This window comes from Scyliorhinus canicula, chromosome 9, assembly GCF_902713615.1.
Source record: "Scyliorhinus canicula chromosome 9, sScyCan1.1, whole genome shotgun sequence".
NCBI lineage: Eukaryota > Metazoa > Chordata > Chondrichthyes > Carcharhiniformes > Scyliorhinidae > Scyliorhinus > Scyliorhinus canicula.
This window is the reverse complement of record NC_052154.1, coordinates 24,947,080-24,969,766: the sequence shown is the minus strand read 5'-3', so window position 1 is coordinate 24,969,766 and position 22,687 is coordinate 24,947,080. Positions and strand designations below refer to the sequence as shown.

The 22,687-nt window shown below is 44.1% G+C and overlaps 1 protein-coding gene across 1 annotated transcript in view; it reads left to right on the top strand.

Moving 5' to 3' along the window:
- The window catches only part of LOC119971161 (glycine cleavage system H protein, mitochondrial-like), a 20,647-nt gene extending 8,209 nt beyond the window's left edge, over positions 1–12,438 (top strand). Inside the window, exons 2-5 of the mRNA XM_038806357.1 lie at positions 2,143–2,222; positions 4,628–4,691; positions 5,749–5,880; positions 10,630–12,438. Of these exons, the coding sequence (XP_038662285.1) occupies positions 2,143–2,222; positions 4,628–4,691; positions 5,749–5,880; positions 10,630–10,727 (374 nt within the window). The 3' untranslated portion in view covers positions 10,728–12,438. The remainder of the gene's footprint in view (positions 1–2,142; positions 2,223–4,627; positions 4,692–5,748; positions 5,881–10,629) is intronic.
- The last annotated feature ends 10,249 nt before the right edge of the window (positions 12,439–22,687 follow it).

Below are 22,687 nucleotides of genomic sequence, written 5' to 3'. Positions count from 1 at the left end.
CACCACTTTGGTGAAAGCTTGTGTTAGATAGAAAACCAGGAGTCAACACAGAAGAGAAAAGAGCTGCAGAGGGAAAACTAGAAATGTTAACAAAAAAAATGGATGCTAAAGGAAAAGATAAAATAAGTTGATTACAGTGTAATTAATAAAGGATAATTAGAATACAAAGACAGATACATCAAGGTTTTTCGAGTTATGCTAAAGCAGGGATATCTTTTTTCTTTGCATGAAAATTTCAATTTTGTTGCTCACTCACTGGGCCAGTGAGCAAAATTTGGAGAGTGAGGCATTAGAAATTTATCTTGCTATGATCAAAACAATGCGTTTTTATGAACAACCTGCAAATGAGATGACCGATGTATCAGTTTACCTTCTTTTCACACACTGAAGGCTGATTCAGTGAGATGCCTGTCATTGGAGTGGCCACACCAAGGAGGGAGATGATTCCTAAATGACCCGACGCTGCTGAAACAATGGCCCGTAATGCATTTGGATCGCCTCTCGCGTGCACAATCCCGAGGGACAGAGCAGATCGACTCTTCCCGTAGCACGTACTGAGATGCTGGAATTCCTTCCCTACACCACTTGTGCTTCTGTTAAAATAACATGCCTTGGTGTAAATTAGAAAATAAGCAAATAGAGTGTCTCAGGAACCCCAAGTGGTGACAAATTTCATAGCACAAATGTTTTTAAACAGTTCTCTTTTGATAACAGTAAAGTCTCCTCCATCCTCCCCCCCAGCATTTAATTCCTAGTTTTGCATCGTCCATTCCACTTTCAACAGTGCCAAAAACAGATAACACTATTCTGGCGCGTCAAAATCAGAGAGGAAATTTAGACAGAGCGCAACAAAAATGAAAAACATACAGAAATCCTCTTTTTCTTTCAAACCAACATCACGGTGGCACAGTGATTAGCACTGCTGCCTCACAGCTCCAGGGACCCGGGTTCAATTCCCACCTGGGGTGACTGTCTGTGTGGAGTCTGCACTTCCTCCCCGTGTCTGCGTGGGTTTCCTCTGGATGTTGTGGTTTCCTCCCACACTCCAAAGATGTTCAGGTTAGATGGATTGGCCATGCTAAATTGACCCTTAGGATTGGCCCAAAAATGTGCAGATTAAGTGGTGTTATGGGATTGAAGGAGTAGTGCGGGGGAATGGGCCTCATTCGGGGGCTTGCGACTCAATAAAAGGAGGTGCAAAGACAGGCAGATATCAGTACAGATATTTACATAAATTGCTTTCCCTCCTGCTGTGGCCGTGTCTCTCTTTCCCCCCCCCCCCCCCCCCCCCACCCCCCTTTTGAACGGTGTACCGTTGTTGCCATTCGGGGTTTGGTCTGGCGCGTATTTACATATGTTTATATCTACAGTTTTGTCCCTTGTCCCTCTCGATTCCCTTGTGGTCCCACCCACCCTTTTCATCTCCATCCCATGATGCTCTTGTGTCTTCCCCCACCTCCTTCCTCTACTGGTTGCTGGCTACGAACACATCCTGGAACAAGTTGGTGAACTGGGGGTGGGGGGGGATTGATGGATGTAAATTTCAGAATGGAACGAGGGAACAAAGGTACACTTGAAAGTGTCATGATTGCGAACTGCATGGCAACAAACAAGGAAAGGTTTTTTTTTTGTTGAAGAAAAAGTTATTTCAGTCATGACACTATGCTAATATGCAGTATCCGATGAATACGTTTGAGTTCTGGCGCAGTACCCTAAGTAGTTCCTTGCTCGGGTGTTTAAAGCTTTAATAAAGATCAAGTGTGGGAGGAAACCACAGCATCCAGAGGAAACCCACGCAGACACGGGGAGAAAGTGCAGACTCCACACAGACAGTCACCCCAGGTGGGAATTGAACCCGGGTCCCTGGAGCTGTGAGGCAGCAGTGCTAATCACTGTGCCACCGTGATGTTGGTTTGAAAGAAAAAGAGGATTTCTGTATGTTTTTCATTTTTGTTGCGCTCTGTCTAAATTTCCTCTCTGATTTTGACGTGCCAGAATAGTGTTATCTGTTTTTGGCACTGTTGAAAGTGGAATGGACAATGCAAAACTTTGAATGAATATGTAAACATTAATGTTATACAGTTTGTCAATCTTAGATTAAATGTTTTATCATATTTGACGTTGGTTCATTATGTATTACAGCTCGTAAGTTTACAGACAAACATGAATGGGTAACAGTTGAGAATGGAATTGGTACAGTGGGCATTAGCAATTATGCTCAGGTGGGTATTTGTTTATTACCATCCTGTGTAATTCTTGTAACACTCCTCCACTTTTGAACTCCGTGGTATTAGCTGTGCTGGTTTTAGTGTGCAAGGTTTGCATGGATGTTCTTGGACTTCGCTCATTGTTCAATTTGGTATTGCAAGATCAGCTTTTCCTAATCAAGCTTTAGTCCTGGTCTTTATCATCAGTGGGACAAAGGTTCACTTCGCTATCAGCGCTTATAAGCGTTTGTGACCCTCCCATGTAAAATTGTTCTAATTTGCCATTGTGAATAAATTTTATTGGCATGAAAGTGCTAAATGAACTTTGGTATGAACACAGCAATGTGGTCAAGCCCTGTCATGATCTTAAAATTTAATAAGTCTGAATTTTATATTTTTTTAAACTTATGATTTTGCAAAAACTATATTCTTTAGTTATGGTTGGTCAAAATATGAATTTCTTTCAAAAAATTAATTGCGTTGAATATTGTGCCTGTAAGAGCACTGTCTTTAAAACAATATGCAATGGTTATATAGTTTTTAATGAAATGTAAAGGGTGCTTCAATGTTGTCCATTATGTTGCGTGCCTGCCTTTTGCACCTGACTACATATCTCAGTGAGCTTGGAAACAAACGTTGTATTGTAATGTTAACATTGTATTCCCCAAACGTTTTATTTTTAATGGTCAGTCGACGCATCAATAAATATTCTTAAGTGTATGGGGCTCATGCTTTACAATTTACCTCTTCAAATGTTATGTTTTGGTCATGGATGTGGGTTTTTAAATATGAAACACACATTTCTATGATCTCCTATTATTCATTTCTTTGCACAAAGTGAATAGATCTCTGCTCAACACTCCTTTTATATCCATCTTTGAAATACTTCTCAGTAAAATGTTTACACGTTCCCATTCACTCCCATGTAATAGTGATAATCCCAACTGCCCTAGCCCGAACCTGATTCTTTCTCAACTCTCTCCCTGTATTACCCCATGCTGTCTCCTGGCTCATCTTGTCCAAAACCTTAGCCTTTGTTCCTTTGACACCGTTTCCACTAAATTGCTGACCACCCGATGTGCCCTCCTGGTTCCTAACGAAATTTACATTGTCAAGGGTTCCTTTTCCCCAAACCCTGCCCCCTTCCCTTTCAAAACCACTCTTGCCATGGTCTGAAAAAGAAAAGACGTTCTTATCCTTGCTGTAGACTGCCCATCCCCAATTTCTTTCCTCGCTGAAACCTTCAAATCTATCAAATCCCACCGTTCCCACATCTCCTTATTTCATTCTCTCTCCGTATCAGCAGCATCAATAATTTGCATAACTCATTTTACTGTGTAACATCCCAAGGTACCGAAATGCGCTTCTTTTGAATGAGTTGCAATTTCTTTCCCGGTTAAACATTGGGAGTACCAAAGCCATTGTCCTCAGTTCCTTTACAAACTGAGTTCCATCGCAACTGATTCCATGCCACTCTCTTGGCCTGCTATCTCCAGTCTAACCAAACATCTCTGCCTTTGTGTCCTATTTGACTTGTGCTTCTGACCCCCAAATAATCTCCATCAATAAGACTGCATACTTCTATCTCTAGTAATGTCAGTGCACCCATCAGTTGCTGAAACTACCATCCATACGTACCTGATGGCAGTTATCCTCTCCAAACTGTGCATAGAATCCCTACAGTTCAGAAGGAGGCCATTCGGCCCATCGATTCTGCACCAGCCCTTGGAAAGAGCACTCTACTTAACTCCACGGCTCTACCCTGTCCCCGTAATCCAGTAACCCTACCTAACGTTTTGGATACTAAGGGGCAATTGATCATGGCCAATCCACCTAACCTGCACGTCTTTGGACTGTGGGAGGAAACTGGAGTACCCGGAGAAAATCCACTCAGACACGGGGAGAATGTGGAAACGTCATGCGAGGCCGGAATTGAACCCAGGTGAGGCAGAGTGCTAACCACTGTGCCGCCGTGCCGCCCAAACTGTTATTGCAACATTCTCATGGTCTTACAGGCCTTTCCAAAGCCTGCAAATTGTAGCTCATCTGCTACATCTTATCCTGCTCAACCTTCACTTCTGCTCTTGTTGATCTATGTTAGCTGCTAACCCTCTGTCGCCTCCATTTAAACACTTTCATCCTCCTGTTTAAACCCCTTTCACTAGTGGTGGGACGAAGCATTTCCATTGATTGAAGAATGTAATTGTTTTAACAAGTTCACATGGGCTGTTTTCATTAATTATTGGACGTAGCAATTTATAAATTCAAGGCATTGATACAAAATGTGGGAGGATTGAAGATGTTTATTGATTTACAATTTTTTTGAAATAGTTTCAAGCTCTGTAGTTTTCACAATAGACAATTAACATTACTAAATGAGTGCTAAAACTTCTGATGTACAGGATTGTCTCTCTCTTTAGGAAGCATTAGGAGATGTTGTATATTGTGGATTGCCAGAGGTCGGCACTAAGTTGAACCAATTGGGTGAGTATTGACTTTGTTCCACTGTCTTAAGCAGGTTTGGGGGGGAAAGCTCGATTGATTAGTTAAGTGGAAGTAATGTAGAGCCTGTACCAAATAGGAAGCCAGCAGGAGTCGAGGCCAGTCTTTCTGGGCATCTCTTGCACCTCTTAACAAACTGAAAAACAACATTGTTTGAAGCTTGGAAAGACATCTTGGCGTTGGTAGCCTATTTGAAAGTAGAGTGCATGAGTATTGAAAATTAGTTGGTACATCCAGTTAATATTAAGTATTGTGCCTCTAGATAGTGTAACCTAAGTAAGCCACCAGGAAACTAATGTATTTTCGAACAGAATCTACACTTCCTTGAAACGAGAACCAATTTTGAAGTAAATTGGCCAATGCTGGAAATGTATGGTATACTATTATGCTTTGCTTCAATATAAACAGCAGAGGAAATGTAAGTGGCTTTACACGACTCTTGTGTAAGCTTATTACAGCTCTTTAGCTAACAAAGCAGTATTCACCCTATTTTGAATGAAAGCTGTACCATTTTTAAAAAATTGTAACAAGGTAAACAGTCCAGTAAAGTGAACCTGACAAAAACACATTAAACTCTCACTCATACTGTGGCAGTCTTGCATTTTTTTCATCTTTCCTCCATTGTTCAGGTGTCAACATTAGCCTTCCAGTTGGTCCAAATAAGCAACAAGTCAGAGTTTACTCAAACGAGTTCAAAGTATTATTGTCAGCCACTTTCAAGGCATCAATAAAATGTTGAACTTTCAACTTGATGGCGGGGTATTTGCTGTTGGTTGTCAGTTTGAATATACATGAACCAGCATTCAAAGTAGGGGCGGGACAAGCCCATTCACCCCCTCGAACCTGTTCCTCCATTTGGTAAAATCGTAGCTGATTTTATTGTGGGTCCCCAACCCTACTGCCCTGTCTAGTTCCCTATAACTTTGGACTCCCCTGTCAATCAAGAATGTATCTTAATTTCTCGTTGATGTAATGTTTTCGCACAAGTAATCACCAGTACTGTACAAACTGTATTGTGTGACAAACATTCATTTCGCAGATGAATTTGGTGCTCTGGAAAGTGTGAAAGCTGCTAGTGAATTGTATTCGCCCCTGACTGGAGAGGTAACTGATATAAATGAGGCTCTTGCTGACAATCCAGGACTAGTCAATAAATCCTGCTACGGAGAAGGTATGTGAATTATTTTCAGTAAGCTTAAGTATGAAAGTTTTAACTTTTCAATATGCTGGAACTACTTTGAGATTCTTTTTTTTCTAAGCTAAACGTTGTGGCTTTTTTGAGGCAAGTGGTGCCTGGAAACTACAGTATCTTTCATTGACATGTGAAATTGGTGACCAGTAAAGGGACTTCTGTTGTAATAAGAATAATTTTGCTGTTGTTTTATTTCAAATCCAATCATTTGGTGTAATTTTAAAATTATGCTTAAAAGTGTATTTTGGGCATTGGACAAGGATATATTTCAATTAATCGTTCCTGAAGGTGGCTTTATCTTGCTTCGCGTTTTCTATTATTTGAGCTACAATTATGTGCCAGAATGTTCACAAAACAAAGCTTTGCGTTTGACATTGCTTCGTTGATACTAATTTCTAATATCACAGCTCTATATCCGTTTGCAATATTACTGTACCTCTCGACATTCTTGACCACAAGGCGCCGCAAATTTCCATTGGCCAACAGAAAGATCTATTGTAACATGATGGAGGTTTCACTATATTTCTTTTTTTTTTTTCAAATGCATTTTATTCAAACTTGTATCAAAGTAGGTTACAGCAAATCAACACCCTGGGAACCATTCTTCCCAACATTCAACTATACAGTTTATACAGACTTTCCTCCTTTTTCTCACCTTTCCTCTCTCCCCCCCCCCCCCCCCCCCCCCCCCCTGCAATGAACAGCTCCTCAAACACGGTCACAAACATCCCCCACCTTTTCTCAAACTCCCCTGCTGAGCCCTTAACTCATACTTTATCTTCTCTAACCGCAGGTAGCCGTACAGGTCATCCAGCCATGCTGCTACCCCCGGTGGCGATGCCGACCGCCGCTCTAGCAAAATTCATCGCCTTGCAATCAGAGAGGCAAAGGCCATGACATCGGCCTTCCTCCTCTCCATGAGCTCCGGCTTCTCTGAAACCCCAAATATTGCCAGCAAAGGGTCCGGATCCACCACCTCCTCCACTATCCTGCAGAAGAATGCAAACACTCCCGCCCAGAATCTTTCCAATTTTTCACAACGCCAAAACATGTGCGCATGATTCGCTGGCCCCCACCCACACCTCTCACACTCATCTGCTACCGCCTGAAAGAACCCACTCATTCTCGCCCGAGTCATATGCACCCTGTGCACCACCTGAAACTGAATCAGGCTCATCCTTGCACAAGAGGAGGTCCCGTTACCCTTCGCAGTGCCTCACTCTATACTCCCCAATTGATCTCCATTCCCAACTCCGCTTCCCAATACTCCTTGATCTTCACCACCCGCTTGCCTCCCTGCTGCACCAGCCACTTCTATATATATTCCCAATTCTTCCCTTCCACATCCGGAAGCAGCAGTCGCTCCAGCAGGGTGTATCCCGGCAATCTAGGGAACCCCTTCCAGACCTTTGTGCAAAGTCCCTAACCTGTAGATACCTGAATTCAGTGCCTGTCGGCAGCTTTACCTTCACCCTTAGCTCCTCCAGACTGGCGAACTCTTCTTCCAAATACAAATCCCTCACCTTGACCAGTCCCACTTCCCTCCACCTCCTATATACACTATCCACCCCCCCCGCCCAGCTCAAACCCATGATTCCCGCACAGTGGCGTTAGCACCGACATTCCTTCCACCCTAAAATGCCTCCTCAGCTGATTCGATATCTTCACCGTGGACTGCCCTACTGGGCTTCCTGAAAACCCACTCGGAGCCATTGGCAATGCTTCCGTCACCATAGCCCTCAAACTAGACCCTTTATAATATTTCTCCTCCATCTTAACCCGCTCTACCCCATCTCCTTCCCACCACAGCCACACCTTGTCCACATTTGCCGCCCAATAATAATGAAGCAAGTTTGGCAATGCCAACCCCCCCCCCCCCCCCCCCCCCCCCCTCTGCCTCTGTAGCAGGGTCCTCCCCACCCTCGGCACCTTCCCCACCCAAACAAAGTCAGAGATGATTGTGTCCACTTTCTGAAAAAAGGCCTTTGGTATAAAGATCGGGAGAGCCTGAAAGATAAACAAGAACCTCGGCAGAATATTCTTTTTCGCCACTTGGACCCTTCCCACCAAAATTAAGTAGAGTGTATCCCACCTCTTAAGATCCTCCCTGGCCTCCTCCACCAGCTTCGTTAAGTTCCGCTTAAGTAGCCCCATCCATTCCCTCGCTATCTGAATTCCCAAGTGCCTAAACCACTCCCTCGCTACCGTAAATGGCATCACCCCTAAATTAGCCCGCTGTGCCTGCTCATTCACCGGGAATACCTCGCTTTTCCCTACATTCAGCTTGTATCCCAAGAACCCTCCAAGCCTCCCTAATATGCCCATAGTCCTTCCCATACTCTCCATCGGATCCGAAACACACAGCAAGAGGTCATTGGCATAGAGCGACACCCGATGCTCCCTCTGTCTCCTCATTATCCCCTGCCACTCTGCCGACCCCCTGAGAGCCATCGGCAATGGCTCTATGGCCAGTGCAAACAGCAGCGGTGACAGCGGGCACCCCTGCATCGTACCTTGTGTAAGTCAAAGCTTTGTGAGCTCATATCATTCGTCCTCACCCTTGCTCTTGGCGCCACATACAGCAACCGCACCCCTGCCACAAATCTTGGCCCAAACCCAAACTTTCCCAAGACTTCGAACAAGTACCGCCACTCCACCCGGTCAAATGCTTTCTCCGCGTCCATGGACACCACCACCTCCGGTACCAGAACTCTCGACGGATTCATCACCACATTCAACAGCTGTCTTTATATTACTCGCGAGCTGCCTGCCCTTCACGAAGCCTGTTTGATCTTCTGCAACCACCCCCAGGACACAATCCTCCATCCTCCCCGCCATCAACTTAGCCAATACTTTCACATTTGTGTTCAATAGTGATATGGGTCTGTATGACCCACATTCCACCGGATCCTTCCCTTTTTTGGGGATTAATGTGATTACCACCTGCTTCATTGTCTCCGGCAACTCCCCCTTCTCCAGTGCTTCATTAAACACCCCCAACAGATGTGGTGCCAGGTCGGCTGCAAATTCCTTATAAAAGTCTGCCGGGTACCCATCCGGCCCAGGGGCTTTCCCCGACTTCATACCCCTGATACTTTGCAGCACCTCCCTCAGCCCCAGGTGCTCCTCCAATGCCTGCCTCTTTTCTTCTTCCACCTGGGGAAATTCCAGCTCGTTCAGATACCACCCCATGTCCCCCTCCTCTCCTGGGTCTGCCTCATAAAGTCCCTTCATTGTATTTCAAACACCTGGGAATGAAATGTTTGCCTTGCTCTTCCTGTCCTTTGCTCCTACTAATGAAGGAATCCCTGATTCCTAAGTTGGTCTGCAGACCTTTAGCCTTTACCATCAAAATACTTGTTCAGATTGGTTTCTAAATAGATGGCCTTTCAATCTGAACTATTCTATTAGTCAGAAACAATCACATCGCTGGCCCTGCCCCCATGTGAATGAATTTTGTGAAGAACGCAATAACGCACGACATGACTGCTTCAAGTCCCGGTCTTGTTGATTTCCATAGTCCAATCCTTCCATACCTGTTTAGACCTCCAGTTCAACTCTGTCTATAGCCACAACACATATGCTACTCAAAATCCCAAACCACACCCTCATCCACCTGGACTTTTCTGTGCTGCCTTTGTGACTATCAATTACTCAAACCCTTCTGTGGTTCACTTCCATTGGGCTGTTTCCTTCGTATTTAGATAGTGCAAGGACAATTTGCTGAATTACTGTAATTGGGGAGATTTAATGGATAGACATTCACGGGTGGCATGCCTATTATTTCCCAATATGCTAGACCCCTTCACCATAGTGCATACTAGAGATATTGGCCACTGTTCCTCTTTGCATGGTCATCTCTTGTGTACTTACTTGTTGCACCCTTGATCTTTTTTTTTTGGCTGCCATTTACGTTTTCCATCTGGGAACACAGGATCAGCTTCCATGTTCACGATGGTGACTCTAGTCTATCTCACCACTTCTTTCAACCCCAAAGCTATAGCTAATGCCCTAATTACCAATTCATGATTCAATCCAGCACGCCTTCAACTTATTAATGACTTTCTCAAATCCACCCCCTCAAAATTCTCCATGCTTCCAACTTGTAGCCAAGAATGTGAATGGAGACCACCGATGTAGAACCTTTTTCATGCTGCTCATTCTCTCTCTGACGGAAACTGTTTTCCTCCCAATTCCAAAGGATTGTATGTTTCTGACCTACTTCTGTCCGCTCTTCCTTCCCCTGCAACCCCCCCCCCTCACCCGACTTGCAATGTTTTGTTACTTCTCCTTGTTCGATTATATTTTCCATCACTCTAAATCAGTCTCTTGTTCTGTTTGTCCGCACCGTATTTAAATTATTTTGATAGATAACATTCTTTCAAATAACTTTGGTTTTGGACAATATTTTATTTACGAGAAATTGAATGAATTTAATTTCCCTTAATTAAATTATTTTGTGGATTCTGAGAACATATTTTCTGTAAGACAAAATAGTTGTTTTAAATAGACCTGAATTTCATCTAATGTAAATCATGAAATTTCTTCCAAAACCTCCCAAATGAGCTGAGCATACGGTTCTGACGTAACTTGAGAAGTGAAATGTGTGGATGTTAACATTACTAACTTCATATTTCATTTTTTTTATGTGAAACTGTATTTATTGTGAAAATAGAAACTTGTGCAGAATTTTTCATCTAGTGACCCTGCCGATTTTTTTCTTGGCAGGTTGGCTTATTAAAATGAGGCTTGATAATCCTGCTGAAGTGGATGATCTGATGGATGAAGAGGGTTACGAAAAATTCCTAAAGTCCATTGAAGACTGAGCCACTCTTCATTCCTAGCAATAAAAATTGCACGTGTTCCTGTGTACTTTAGCGGTGAGAGTGATGGGTTGTGTACCGAGACTCTTGGCTTAATGAGCAAGAGTAATTTATAAGGAGTGCAGTTCAATGTGATCCTCTTAAAGTAGTCATAATGGAAATAGATGAGATTTCTAAAAATGACAATTAACCTGCACAATCTTTCTGGTTTTATGATATATCAGCAATTGAAAGATGGACACCATATTGGCCGTAAATTTTTAACCATTCAACAGTAGGTTGTAATTAACTGCAAATTTGTATTTGATCCAATGGAACTAGTCAATAATGTGTAAAGCTGGTCGCTATGGCACTGAAATCATGACCAGGTCTGTTTTTGACCAATGATATTACGGCTATGTTGTGAATTATTTTGTTCTTTTTATTTTTGGGTTATTTTGTTCTTTTGAAAGCCATGATGTTTACTTATAAAACGGCCTCAATTGTAGTTATTTTTCTACAGATTAAACCACAATTTAATGGCAGGTGGCTAATTGGTAATAAAACTGACATAACTGGAAAATCCCACAGCTGTTGTATTTTGTGGTTCTATCTACATTGTACAGTTAACACAAAGTCTACTTCATTTTATAAATGGTTGTGATTCATTCCGTTTCTATGATGCAATATTGCTGAAATAAGACGATTTGTGGTAACTCTTTCCGTCTTGCATTCATCAGAACAGTCGCGAGAATACCAAAGTTGGGGGGCAACAACAACCTTTGTGAGAAGAATGCGCCAATCGGTTGGCAAGTGGACTCTGGTATCACTTTAATTGAAAGCCATTTGCTGGTTCATTCCTTGGGACAATGCATTGACCAATCTGTCAAGCTGCCTGGTTTAAACTTTCAAACAATTCTTAGTAGTTATCCGTCAGTCACCATTAACTACTGCATTCTCCATGGCTACGCCTCTAACAATCTTAGAGTCCACTTGCCAACCAATCGGCACACTCTTCTCATGATTTTTGACTGTCCTGGTGAGTTCAAGGCAAAAAGCTTCAACAAAATGTCTTTTTTCAGCAATTAAATACTTCATCTTTGTGAAGTACCAATTTGAACATCTGCCATTTTGAGATCTGCGAGGGTTTCCAGAGAATAAATGGAAGCAACATAATACAGTGCAGGGGACAATTAATTATTACTACACCAATCTTGATTGTGGTTTGTACAATCTGTACCACATTGTTGTTTCATTATATGATTCATGCTTCTCATTTAAGATGTTGGCTAAGGGGTCTCATGGGCTGTAGTGTTTACTCTAGCATAAAGGGGTAGGATTGCTCCATGCTGTAAAGACGATTTTGCAGGCAGAGTAACCTCAGCCAGAATCTTCCTCGTTTGGCATATTAAAAGTTTTTTTTTGGCAGGGGAGACGTTGGTGGTGGGTTTGCATAAATAGGCGGTAATTTAAACAATTGATTTTGACGACTTGAATTTTTTCAATAGGGATATAAATTATTTCTAATAAAGATCAAGGTGATCCAAGCACATGTCTGCACAGGGGTTAGCTACTATTGAATTATCTGTCTACCGGTTCACAATGTTTTATGGGACTTGCATTAAATTGCATTGACAAACCTATGAGGGTATCCAGCATTGTCCTACAAAATATGTAGTTTCTCGCACATCAATGTATTCAGTTAATAAAGGACTAATAAATTTTGGAGAAAACATCTGTAATTGGGCATTGCATTTCTTGGTCGAAAGAAAGGGGCGTGGACATGTTTGGCAGGGGGTGCATAAGGATATTCCACATGCATGTTCCCTTATTCACTGAATTGTTTGGGACCTTGGTTCAATGTGTTTTGAAGTGAAATGAAAATGAAAATCGCTTATTGTCACGAGTAGGCTTCAATGAAGTTACTGTGAAAAGTCCCTACTCGCCACATTCCGGCGCCTGTTTGGGGAGGCTGTTACGGGAATCGAACCATGCTGCTGGCCTGCCTTGGTCTGCTTTCAAAGCCAGCGATTTAGCCCAGTGTGCTAAACAGTGTGCTAAACAGCTTTACACGCACAACACCGAAGTATTGGGTAAAGAGAGTTAAAGGTGTCTCATTTTTCTATATGCTGCAACATTTAAGTTTCACAAAAAGAAGTTGCTCCATTTATTTCTTCTTGTCGGGTTGCTATAGAAACTGGTCGAGTCCACAACACACACACACGCACTCATATTTTTATAAAAGTGCCATAAGCATGTGTCACACCAGTGCCGTTAAACTGAATTGTAACTGTGGTTTACAGATGTTACCACAAATGTGTTACAAATAAAGTTTATTGAAAAAGAAAGGGCTGTGGATATTGTATGGAGTAAACTGCAGATCAGTCTTAGCCAGAATTGTGTTGCTTTGTAAATCAATTTCTTGGGCCAAACACTGATCGCAATGGACAGAAACTTTAGTATATGGTAGGACTGTCAATGTTCCTCTTCAATAAAGGAAATTTAAAGGAATTCCACATCTTCTAAGATTGCAACAGAATGTAAATCAAGGAATGGACAATTTTGAATTGAGAATTTAAGGACTGACAAGTAATAAAGGTGATTTGTTGATTAGAATGATATCATGGTAAACATCCAAATTTTAAATACCTGAAGATTTGGATTAACGTTTTGGGTTCTTTCTAGGACGTCACTGGATTTCAAGAAAATGTTTACATCAGTTTTTCTTGGGTGGATACAAGTGTTAAGCTATATTTGGACCCTAAAGAGCCTTGCACAACTACCACATTTGCTAGAAAGGGACAAATGAATGTCCTTAACAGCTGAAAAGACAAAAGATTAGGCCTTCAAATAGCTAACGGTTGATGTGTACTTCCACTCCATTTGTTCCATAATCCCTTGCTATGCAACAGCATCTATCCATTTCAGTCTTGAAAATTTGACATGAGTTGGTATTTACTTTCATTTGAAAGAGCAATTTCTATTAACTTTTCAGTGTGTGAAAAGTACAGCCTGATTAGGGGTGCAATCCACTTGGCTTTATATTAAATGTATATCTTCTGATTTTCCCCATCAAAGATAATTTTTATGTCTACCCTATAAAATCCCTTTATCATCTTAAAATCCTTTAATTTGACCATGCCTGAACCTTTTAATCTCAAAGGAATACAAACTAAATTTATGCAATTAATATCAATTTCCTGAGGTTGGGTGCCTGGAACTGAATATGGCAATCCAGAGTGAGATATGACCAAAGCGCTCTCCTTCCTTGAGGGAGGGAGTGAATGCCCTTGGCATCAAGGCAGCATTTGATCTGCGTGTGACATCAAAAAGCCCAAATCAAATGAAGCGAATGGAAATTGAAGAATATATTCCACTGGTTAGAGTCATCTTCACACAAAGGAAGATGGTTAAGAGTTGTTGGGAGAAAAATCATCTCAGCCCTAGGATAGTTCTGCCGGATTGAGTCGCCGACCAACCACCTTCAGCTGTTTCCAACTTCTCTAACTTTCAGTATGTGCAAACCATGAGGCGTGCTGGTACATTTAGCTCTTGGACTGAGCTAATCTCAACCAATAATTGGTAGCATAGTGGTTAACACAGTTGGTTCACAGCTCCAGTGTGCCAGGTTCAATTTCCAGCTTGGGTCACGGTCTGCGGAGTCTGCATGTTCTCGTGTCTGTGTGGTTTCCTCCCACAGTCCAAAGATGTGCAGGTTAGGTGGATTGGCCATGCTAAATTGCCCTTGGTGTCCAAGAAAATGTTGGGTGGGGTTGCAGGGATAGGGTGCAGGTGTGGGCTTGGGTAGGTGCTCTTTCCAAGGGCCAGTGCAGACTCTGGGCCGAATGGCCTCCTTCTGCACTGTAAATTCTATAACAATGCCTTGCTAACATGAATAAAGGGAAACCAATTATATGTCAGATATTTCCACTGGAATTTAAGTTTCTAAAAACATCCATGATACCTTTGTGCCCACATTGAGTCTTTTGTAAATAGTAATGGTGTTGGACAGGAAAGTTGTAGCTGTGGTGCAGCGCCTCCTTCTTTGTCCAGGAGGCTCATTTTGTTGCCCACCTAAACCTGCAGCTTTGTCAGTCTACTGGGCCACAACTGGCTCAAAGAAACTAAAGTAAATTGGACAGAAATATTTCAAACAATATAAGGAGGCCTGCTGCAAGTGTGAAGGTGTATTTTGCGATGAGCTAAAGAAAATCAAGGGCCTGCAGGCAAAGATCCATATAGACCCAGAGGCAGCCCCATGGTTTTTCAGTGCCAGGCGCTTGCCCTCTGCCTTGTTAGAAAAGGTGGAGATAGAATTGAAAAGGTTAGAAGAATGGAGTCATCCAGCCATTCGGGTTTGGAGAATGGGTAGCCCCCATAGTCTTTCGATAAAACCAGACCAGACCTTACGCATCGGTGGGGACCTAAGGTGCTAAATTGGTGGAAGGCTAACTACAACCAGATCAGACAGAATTTGGAGGCTGTTGTTTGGGAACACTGAGGGTAAATCCACATTTGCCATGTGGGAGTCTTTTAAGGAGCAATTGGTGGGAGTGCAGGACAGGCATATGCCGGTAAAAAGGAAGAACAGGAAAGGCAGGATTCAGGAACCATGGATGACCAGGGAAATTGTGAATCTTGTCAAAAAGAAAAAAGTTGCATACGTGAGGTGCAGGCAACGGAACACAGATGAAGCATTTGAGGAATATAAGGAAAGTAGAAAAGAGCTCAAACAGAGAGTTAGGAGGGCAAAAAGGGTCACAAAATGTCCTTGGCAGACAGGATTAAGGAGAATCCCAAGGCATTTTATACGTATATTAGGAACAAGAGGGTAGCTAGAGAAACAGTTGGTCCACTCAAGGACAAAGGAGGGAAATTATGTGTAGAACCAAAGGAAGTAAGTGAGATGCTTAATGAGTATTTTGCATCGGTATTCACAAAGGAGAGGGGCATGTTGATTGCTGGTATCTCAGAGGGATATGTAAACACTTTAGAACAGGTCGTTATTACGAGGAAGTGTTAAGGATGTTAAAAAGCATTAAGGTCGACAAATCCCCAGGGCCAGATGGAAACTATCCCAGATTACTGAGGGAGACGAGATGAAATCGCTGGGCCTCTAACATCAAACTTTGTGTCCTCGTTGGCCACAGGTGAGATCCCAGAGGATTGGAGGGTAGCCAATGTTGTACCATTATTTAAGAAGGGTTGCAAGGATAATCCGGGTAATTATAGGCCAGTTAGTTTGACGTCAGTGATAGTAAAATTGTTGGAAAAGATTCTCAGAGACATGATCTATGCACATTTGGAAGTGAATGGTCTTATTAGCAACAGACAGCATGGTTTTGTACAAGCGAGGTCATGTCTCACTAATTCAGTTGCGTTTTTTGAGGAGGTGACGCAAATGATTGATGAGAGAAAGGTTGTGGATGTTGTCTACATGGACTTTAGGAAAGCATTTGATAAGGTCTCTTATGGCAGGCTGATGCAAAAGATTAAATCACATGGGGTCAGGGGTGAACTAGCTGGATGGATGCAGAACTGGTTTGGCCATAGAAGACAGAGGGTAGCAGTGGAAGGGTGCTTTTCCGAATGGAGGTCTGTAACTAGTGGTGTTCTGCAGGGATCAGTACTGGGACCTCTGCTCTTCATAACATATATAAATGACTTGGAAGAAAATGTAGTGGGTCTGATGAGCAAGTTTGCGGATGATACTAAGATTGCAGGAGTTGTGGATAGTGATGAAGGTTGTCAGAGAATACAGCAGGATATAGATAGGCTGCAAAATTGGGCAGATAAATGGTAGATGGAATTTTACCGAGGTCAAATGCGAGGTGATGCATTTTGGTAGATCCAATCCAGGTGGGAGCTATAAAATAAATGGCAGAACCATCAGGAGCTTAGAGACTCAGAGTGATCTGGGCATGCAGGTCCACAGATCTTTACAAGTGACAGCACAGGTGGAAATGGTGGTAAAGAAAGCATATGGCATGCTTGCCTTCAAAGACGGTGTATTGAGTATAAAAGCTCGAAAATTATGTTACAGTTACATAAAACGTTTGTTAGGCCACATTTGAAATACTGTGTCCAATTCTGGTCACCGCACTACCAGAAGGACGTGGAGGCTTTGGAGAGAGTACAGAAAAGGTTTACCAGGATGTTGCCTGTTATGGAGGTTATTAGCTATGAGGAGAGATTGAATAAACTGGGATTGTACTCCCGAGAGAGATGGAGGCTGAGGGGCGACCTGATAAAAGTTTATAAAATTATTAGGACTATAGATAGGGTGAACAGTTGGAGGTTTTTTCCCAGAGTGGAATTGACAATTACAAGGGGGGTACAAGTTCAAGGTGAGGGGGGGAAAGGTTCAGTTGAGATGTATGGGGTAAGTTTTTTACACAGAGGGTGGGGGTGGCCTGGAATGCACTGCCAAGTGAGGTGGTTAAGACAGATATGTTAGCGACCTTTAAGACTTATCTTGATAGGCACATGAACAGACAGGGTATAGAAGGATACTGGCGGTTGGTCTAGATAGGATATGTGATCGGCGCAGGCTTGGAGGGTCGAAGGGCCTGTTCCTGTGTTGTATTCTTTGTTCTTTATACAAATTGTCAGTGTATCAGGTTGCCAAGCTGGACAAGTTCCCCATTCCAAGGATAGAAGATTTGTATCCAAAGGTGGCCGGAGGCCAATCTTATATGAAGTTAGACATGAGGCATGCTTATCAGTAGCTTGAGTTGGAAGATTCTTCCCAATGTTATGTTATCCTTGCAACCCTTCTTTAAAAATCATTCATCATTGACTACCCTCCAATCCTTTGGGATCTTACCTGTGGCCAACGAGGACACAAAGATTTATGTTAGAGGCCCAGCGATTTCATCTCTTGTCTCCCTCAGGGGTCCATGTCGTGAATCAGATGTTCTGTAAGGCTGCAGACTCAGCTTCAGACTTTAATCTTGCTCTTACGGCGTGCAGGGCAACCTCTCTGTCCAATGGTATGTCTCTGGCATAGCTTTTGATGAATCGTAACCTGCGGACGACTGTTCCGGCCATTCATGTACCTGACCTGGATCACCTCCCAATGCTGCAAAAGATGCAGCAGGTCAGAACCCGACTAAAGACATATGATGCTCATGCTACTGATCTGCCCGTGCTCTGTCTAAAGGACACTTTTCGCATCAAGTTGCCTGGTAGACGTTGGTCAGCTCCAGCTGTTGTTGTTCGATAGGCTGCTCCCAGTTCGTTTGAGGCTCGCATGGCTGATGGATCCATCAACAGGCGCAACAGAAGGGCACTACGCAAACTTGCCTGCCCACCACCAGATCTCACGTTCCCAGATGTCTTTCATCCTTATCCGGAATCCTCGCTCCACGAGGCCACCAATCTGGCTGCATGCCAAACTGTCAAGACACCATCGTCCCCGCCTCCATCTCTCAGGCGGTCCACAAGAATCCGATGACAGACCCAACGACTGGAATTATAAATTGTTCCTTTGTATATATGCTGTTATGTTTCTGCACGCTAGACACCTTACATACATGTTTTGTTACTGGAGTTCAATAAATCTTATTGAACCAACGCCTACGTTTGGTGTGTGCTTTATCATTTAACTGCATTGTGTTGCAGTCCGTGTTACCACAGGGTGAATAGCACAACAAAAGACAAGGTTAGAGCAATAAAGGAGACACCGGCCCTCAGAAACACATCTGAGCTTAACTCCTTCTTAGGAGAATTATTATAGCATTTTCATTCCCCCAATTGCATCAGCAAGGGTACAACGTTGGGCATTAATCTTATCAGCATCCGCGAATACATTCCAACATGGGCCAGAAACGCAGATAGCAAATGTGGATGCAATAAGTCACCTCCTATTGCCTAAGAGTGTAACACAACCCCCAGTAATACAGGAAACTGTGATGGCGCAAAGCTTTAAAAATAAATTAATGTACAAGATGTGGATGTCACTGTTTAGGCCAGCATTTATTGCCCATCCCTTCAGGAGGTGCTGGGGAGTTGCCTTCTTGAATTACTGCAGTCCCTGAGGTGTAGGTACACCCGCAGTGCTGTTAGGGAGGAAGTTCCAGGATTTTGCCTCAGTGACAATGAAGGGGTGGCGATATATTTCCAAGTCAGGGTAGTGAGTGACTTGGAAGGATATGTTGCCAGTTTCGGCACAGCAAATCAAGTATTGGATCAGCAGAGACCTGCTATTGTCAAAAGTGAAGCACAGATTATTAACAGGATGGATCAATGAGCCAGTGTCTGAAGTGATGAAGCTATATTGTATATGGAAAGACAAACTAAGTTGCATCATACTTTGGAAAGTGGTTGTCCCTGTACCAGGAAGTGAGATGTTCTTGGCAGAATTACATAGTAAAGGTAGGTAAAGTCACATAGTCACAGATGACCATAGGTTGCTTTCCTCTTTGAGGGGGTGAGCTGACTGGTGGTATTTAACCTGAGGATCACCACACCTCAGGCGAGGGGCAAGCGTTGAGAAGGCGGAGCCTTCATGAATAACCTCAGCCGGTATGGGAATTGAACCCACGCTGCTGGCCATGTTCTGCATCACAAACCAGCTGTCGGGCCCACTGAGCTAAACCAGCCCCCATCTGGGTGTGTCAAAAATGGAGATGCTCACCATGAGTTATGTTTGGTGGCCTGGCATAGATGCCGGCGTTGAGAGGCCCATGGGCAGCACAGTAGCACAGTGGTTAACACTGTTGCTTCACAGCTCCAGGGTCCCCAGGTTCGATTCCCGGTCACTGTCTGTGCGGAGTCTGCACATTCTCCCCGTGTCTGCGTGGGTTTCCTCCGGGCGCTCCGGTTTCCTCCCACAAGTCCCGAAAGACGTGCTATTGGGGGAATTGGACATTCTGAATTCTCCCTCAGTGTACCCGAACATGCGCCGGAGTGTGGTGACTCGGGACTTTATTGCAGTGTTAATGTAAACCTACTTGTGACAATAAAGATTATTATTATGATAATGAAAAACTACGATCTGGGCCAGTTGCAACAAGTTGACCGCTACTGCCTGTTTGCATATTTGGAAATGGCCTAGTCAGCCATGCGTGTGTGTCTACAATGACTATGTGGGGTCATTTTTGGGCATGATGTTTTCCCCTGACAGGTGCCCATTTGAAGTGGATGGAAGTGGTCAAAATTAAATCTACAGCATTGCATGCCACCGTTGAAAAATTACATCATTGTTTTGCATCCCATGGGACAACTGAAGTAATCGTGTTGGATAATGGAACAGCCTTCATGAGTGTTGAATTTCAGAATTTCACCTCTACGAATGGTATAAAGTATGTACGGACTGTGCCATACCACCCAGCATCCAATTAACTTGCTGAACGAATCTTCAAGGCAGGTCTTAAAAAGCAATGGAAATGAGAATGTCTTGATTTCTTCTTGAGTACCAACAATGCTGATTCTCTGACAGGAGTTCCATCAACGGAATTATTTACAGGCTGACATCTGAGGACCAGACTAAGTCTGGTTTTGTCTGAATTTGCCCGGGGAGGGCAGAGGCCACTCAGAACAGTCAGAAGTCAGGCAAGGCAGCAAGGTCATTTGCAATAGATGAACCAGTGCGTGTGAGGAATTTCAGAAGTGGACCAAGGTGGGTCCCAGGAGTTGTAACCAAGACTGGACCATTGCCTCATGAAGTGAATGTACAGGATAGAATTGTCAGGAAACGACTTCCAGTGGCGGTCATGGATTAGAAGGTCGCACATTTGGTAGCTCCCGCTCATGACGGACCTTTTGGACCTTTATCCCCGACTTTTTTTGAGTTTTGTTTTGAAAAATCGGGAGTGGATGGGACAGTGAGGAGGAAACCCACACCAGTATATGGAGATGTGGACCAGAAGTTGTCGGATGAGAAGGATAAATCGAGTAGAGAAGGCAAGTGTAAAACCCACAGCACAGAAAAACATGGCGGAGGTGCAGGGTACTGGCTCAGCAGCCCAGTGGTCAACGGAGCAGCTAGTGACATTTATTTAGGAGGGTTTCGCCAAGCAAAAGGACGATGGTCTAGACCTGATCAAGGCATCAATCGACTTGGTGGAGCAGGGGCTGGAAGCCCTAGGTTGGGCGATCCAGAAGGCTAAGGAGAAGGTGGTCAAGCATGAGGAATATCTAACTGAGCTGAACTGGTGGGACTGATGAGGGATCAACAGAAAAGGCTGCAGGAGAGGGTGGAGGGCCTGGAGAACAGGTCCCGTCGACAGGACTTGAGGATCGTCGGCCTCCCTGAGGGCTGCGAGGGAACGGATGCAAGGGCATATGTGGCGAATATGGTCCAGAAGCTAATGGGTGATGGGGCGTTTGCCCAACCCTTGGAAGTGGATAGAGCGCACAGAACACTTGCGAGGAGGCCGCGTGTGAACGAGCCGCCGAGGGTGATGGTGGTGCAAATGCACCGGTTCCTGGATAAGGAACATATTTTGCGGTGGGCCAAGGAGACATGGAGCTGCATTTGGGAGAACAGCATGCTGGGTGCGGATCTGGCCAAGAGAAGAGTAGGATTCAACCGAGTCAAATGAGCCTTTTTCAAGAAGAATGCAAAGCATGGACTGCTTCATCCAACTTGTTTATGGGTCACCCAGGGCAGCATGGTGGCGCAGTGAGTTAGCACTGCAGCCGTACGGCGCCGAGGTCCCAGGTTCGATCATGGTGCTGCGTCACTGCCGTGTGGAGTTTGCACATTCTCCCCATGTTTGCATGGGTTTTCGCCCCCACAACCTAAAAGATGCGCCGGTTTGGTGGATTGGCCACGCTAAATTGCCCCTTAATTAGAAAGAAAATGAATTGGGTACTCTAAATTTAAAAATAAATGATTTATGGGTCACCTATGAGGAGCTGCAAATTTATTTTGAGATGCCAGACGAGGCGATGGACTCTGTTAAATATGCAGGGCTACTCCACCAGTCCAGTGGTGGTTGCGGCCCTGAGAGTTTGGGGCCAGTGTAGGTGACATGTGGGAGCAGTGGGAGCATCGGTCTGGGCCCCAAACTGTGATAATCACCGGTTTGCCCTGGGGAGTATGGACGGGGGTTCCGGTTATGGTGGAGAGCGGAGAATGAGAGGATGGGGGATATGTTCATAGAGGGGAGCTTTCCAAGTATGAGGGCATTGGAGGAAACGTTTGGGTTGGCAAGGGGATACGAATTCAGGTGTCTGCAGGTGCGGGACTTCCTTCGTAAACAGGTGTCAACCTTCCCGCTCCTACCGCTAAGGGGGATTCAGGATAGGGTAGTTTCCAGAGGGTGGGTAGGAGAAGGGAGCGTTTCGGACATTTATACGGAGCTTAAGGGGTCGGAGGAGACAGAGACCAAGGAGCTGAAGCGCAAGTGGGAGGAGGAGCTGGGAGGTGAGATAGAGGATGGTCTATGGGCGGACGCATTGAGTAGTCAACACGTCCGCAACATGTGCCAGGCTCAGCCTGATACAATTTAAGGTTGTTCACCAGGCTCACATGACAGTGGCCCGGATGAGCAGATTCTTTGGAGTGGAGAACAGGTGCACAAAATGTGCGGGAGGACCGTCGAACCATGTCAACATGTTCTGTTTGGAGAAAATCAAGTTCGTCTTGAGAGGGTCACAGTTAGGGTTCACCCGGATGTGGCAACCGTTCGTCGACTACTTTGCGGAAAATGAATCGTCAGCAGACAGGGGAGGGGGTGGAGGGGGGAGTTTAGATTAGAGTAGGGAGTCAATAAGGGTGGTGTACGAAAGGTAAATGGCTTTTGCACTATGTTTTTTTTTATAAATTTAGAGTGCCCAATTATTTTTTCCAATTAAGGGGCAATTTAGTGTGGCCAATCCACCTACTCTGCACATTTTTGGGTTGTGGGGGCGAAACCCACGCAGACACGGGGAGAATGTGCAAACTCCACACAGACAGTGACCCAGAGCCGGGATCGAACCTGGGACCTCAGCGCCGTGAGGCGGTTGTGCTAACCACTAGGCCACCGTGCTGC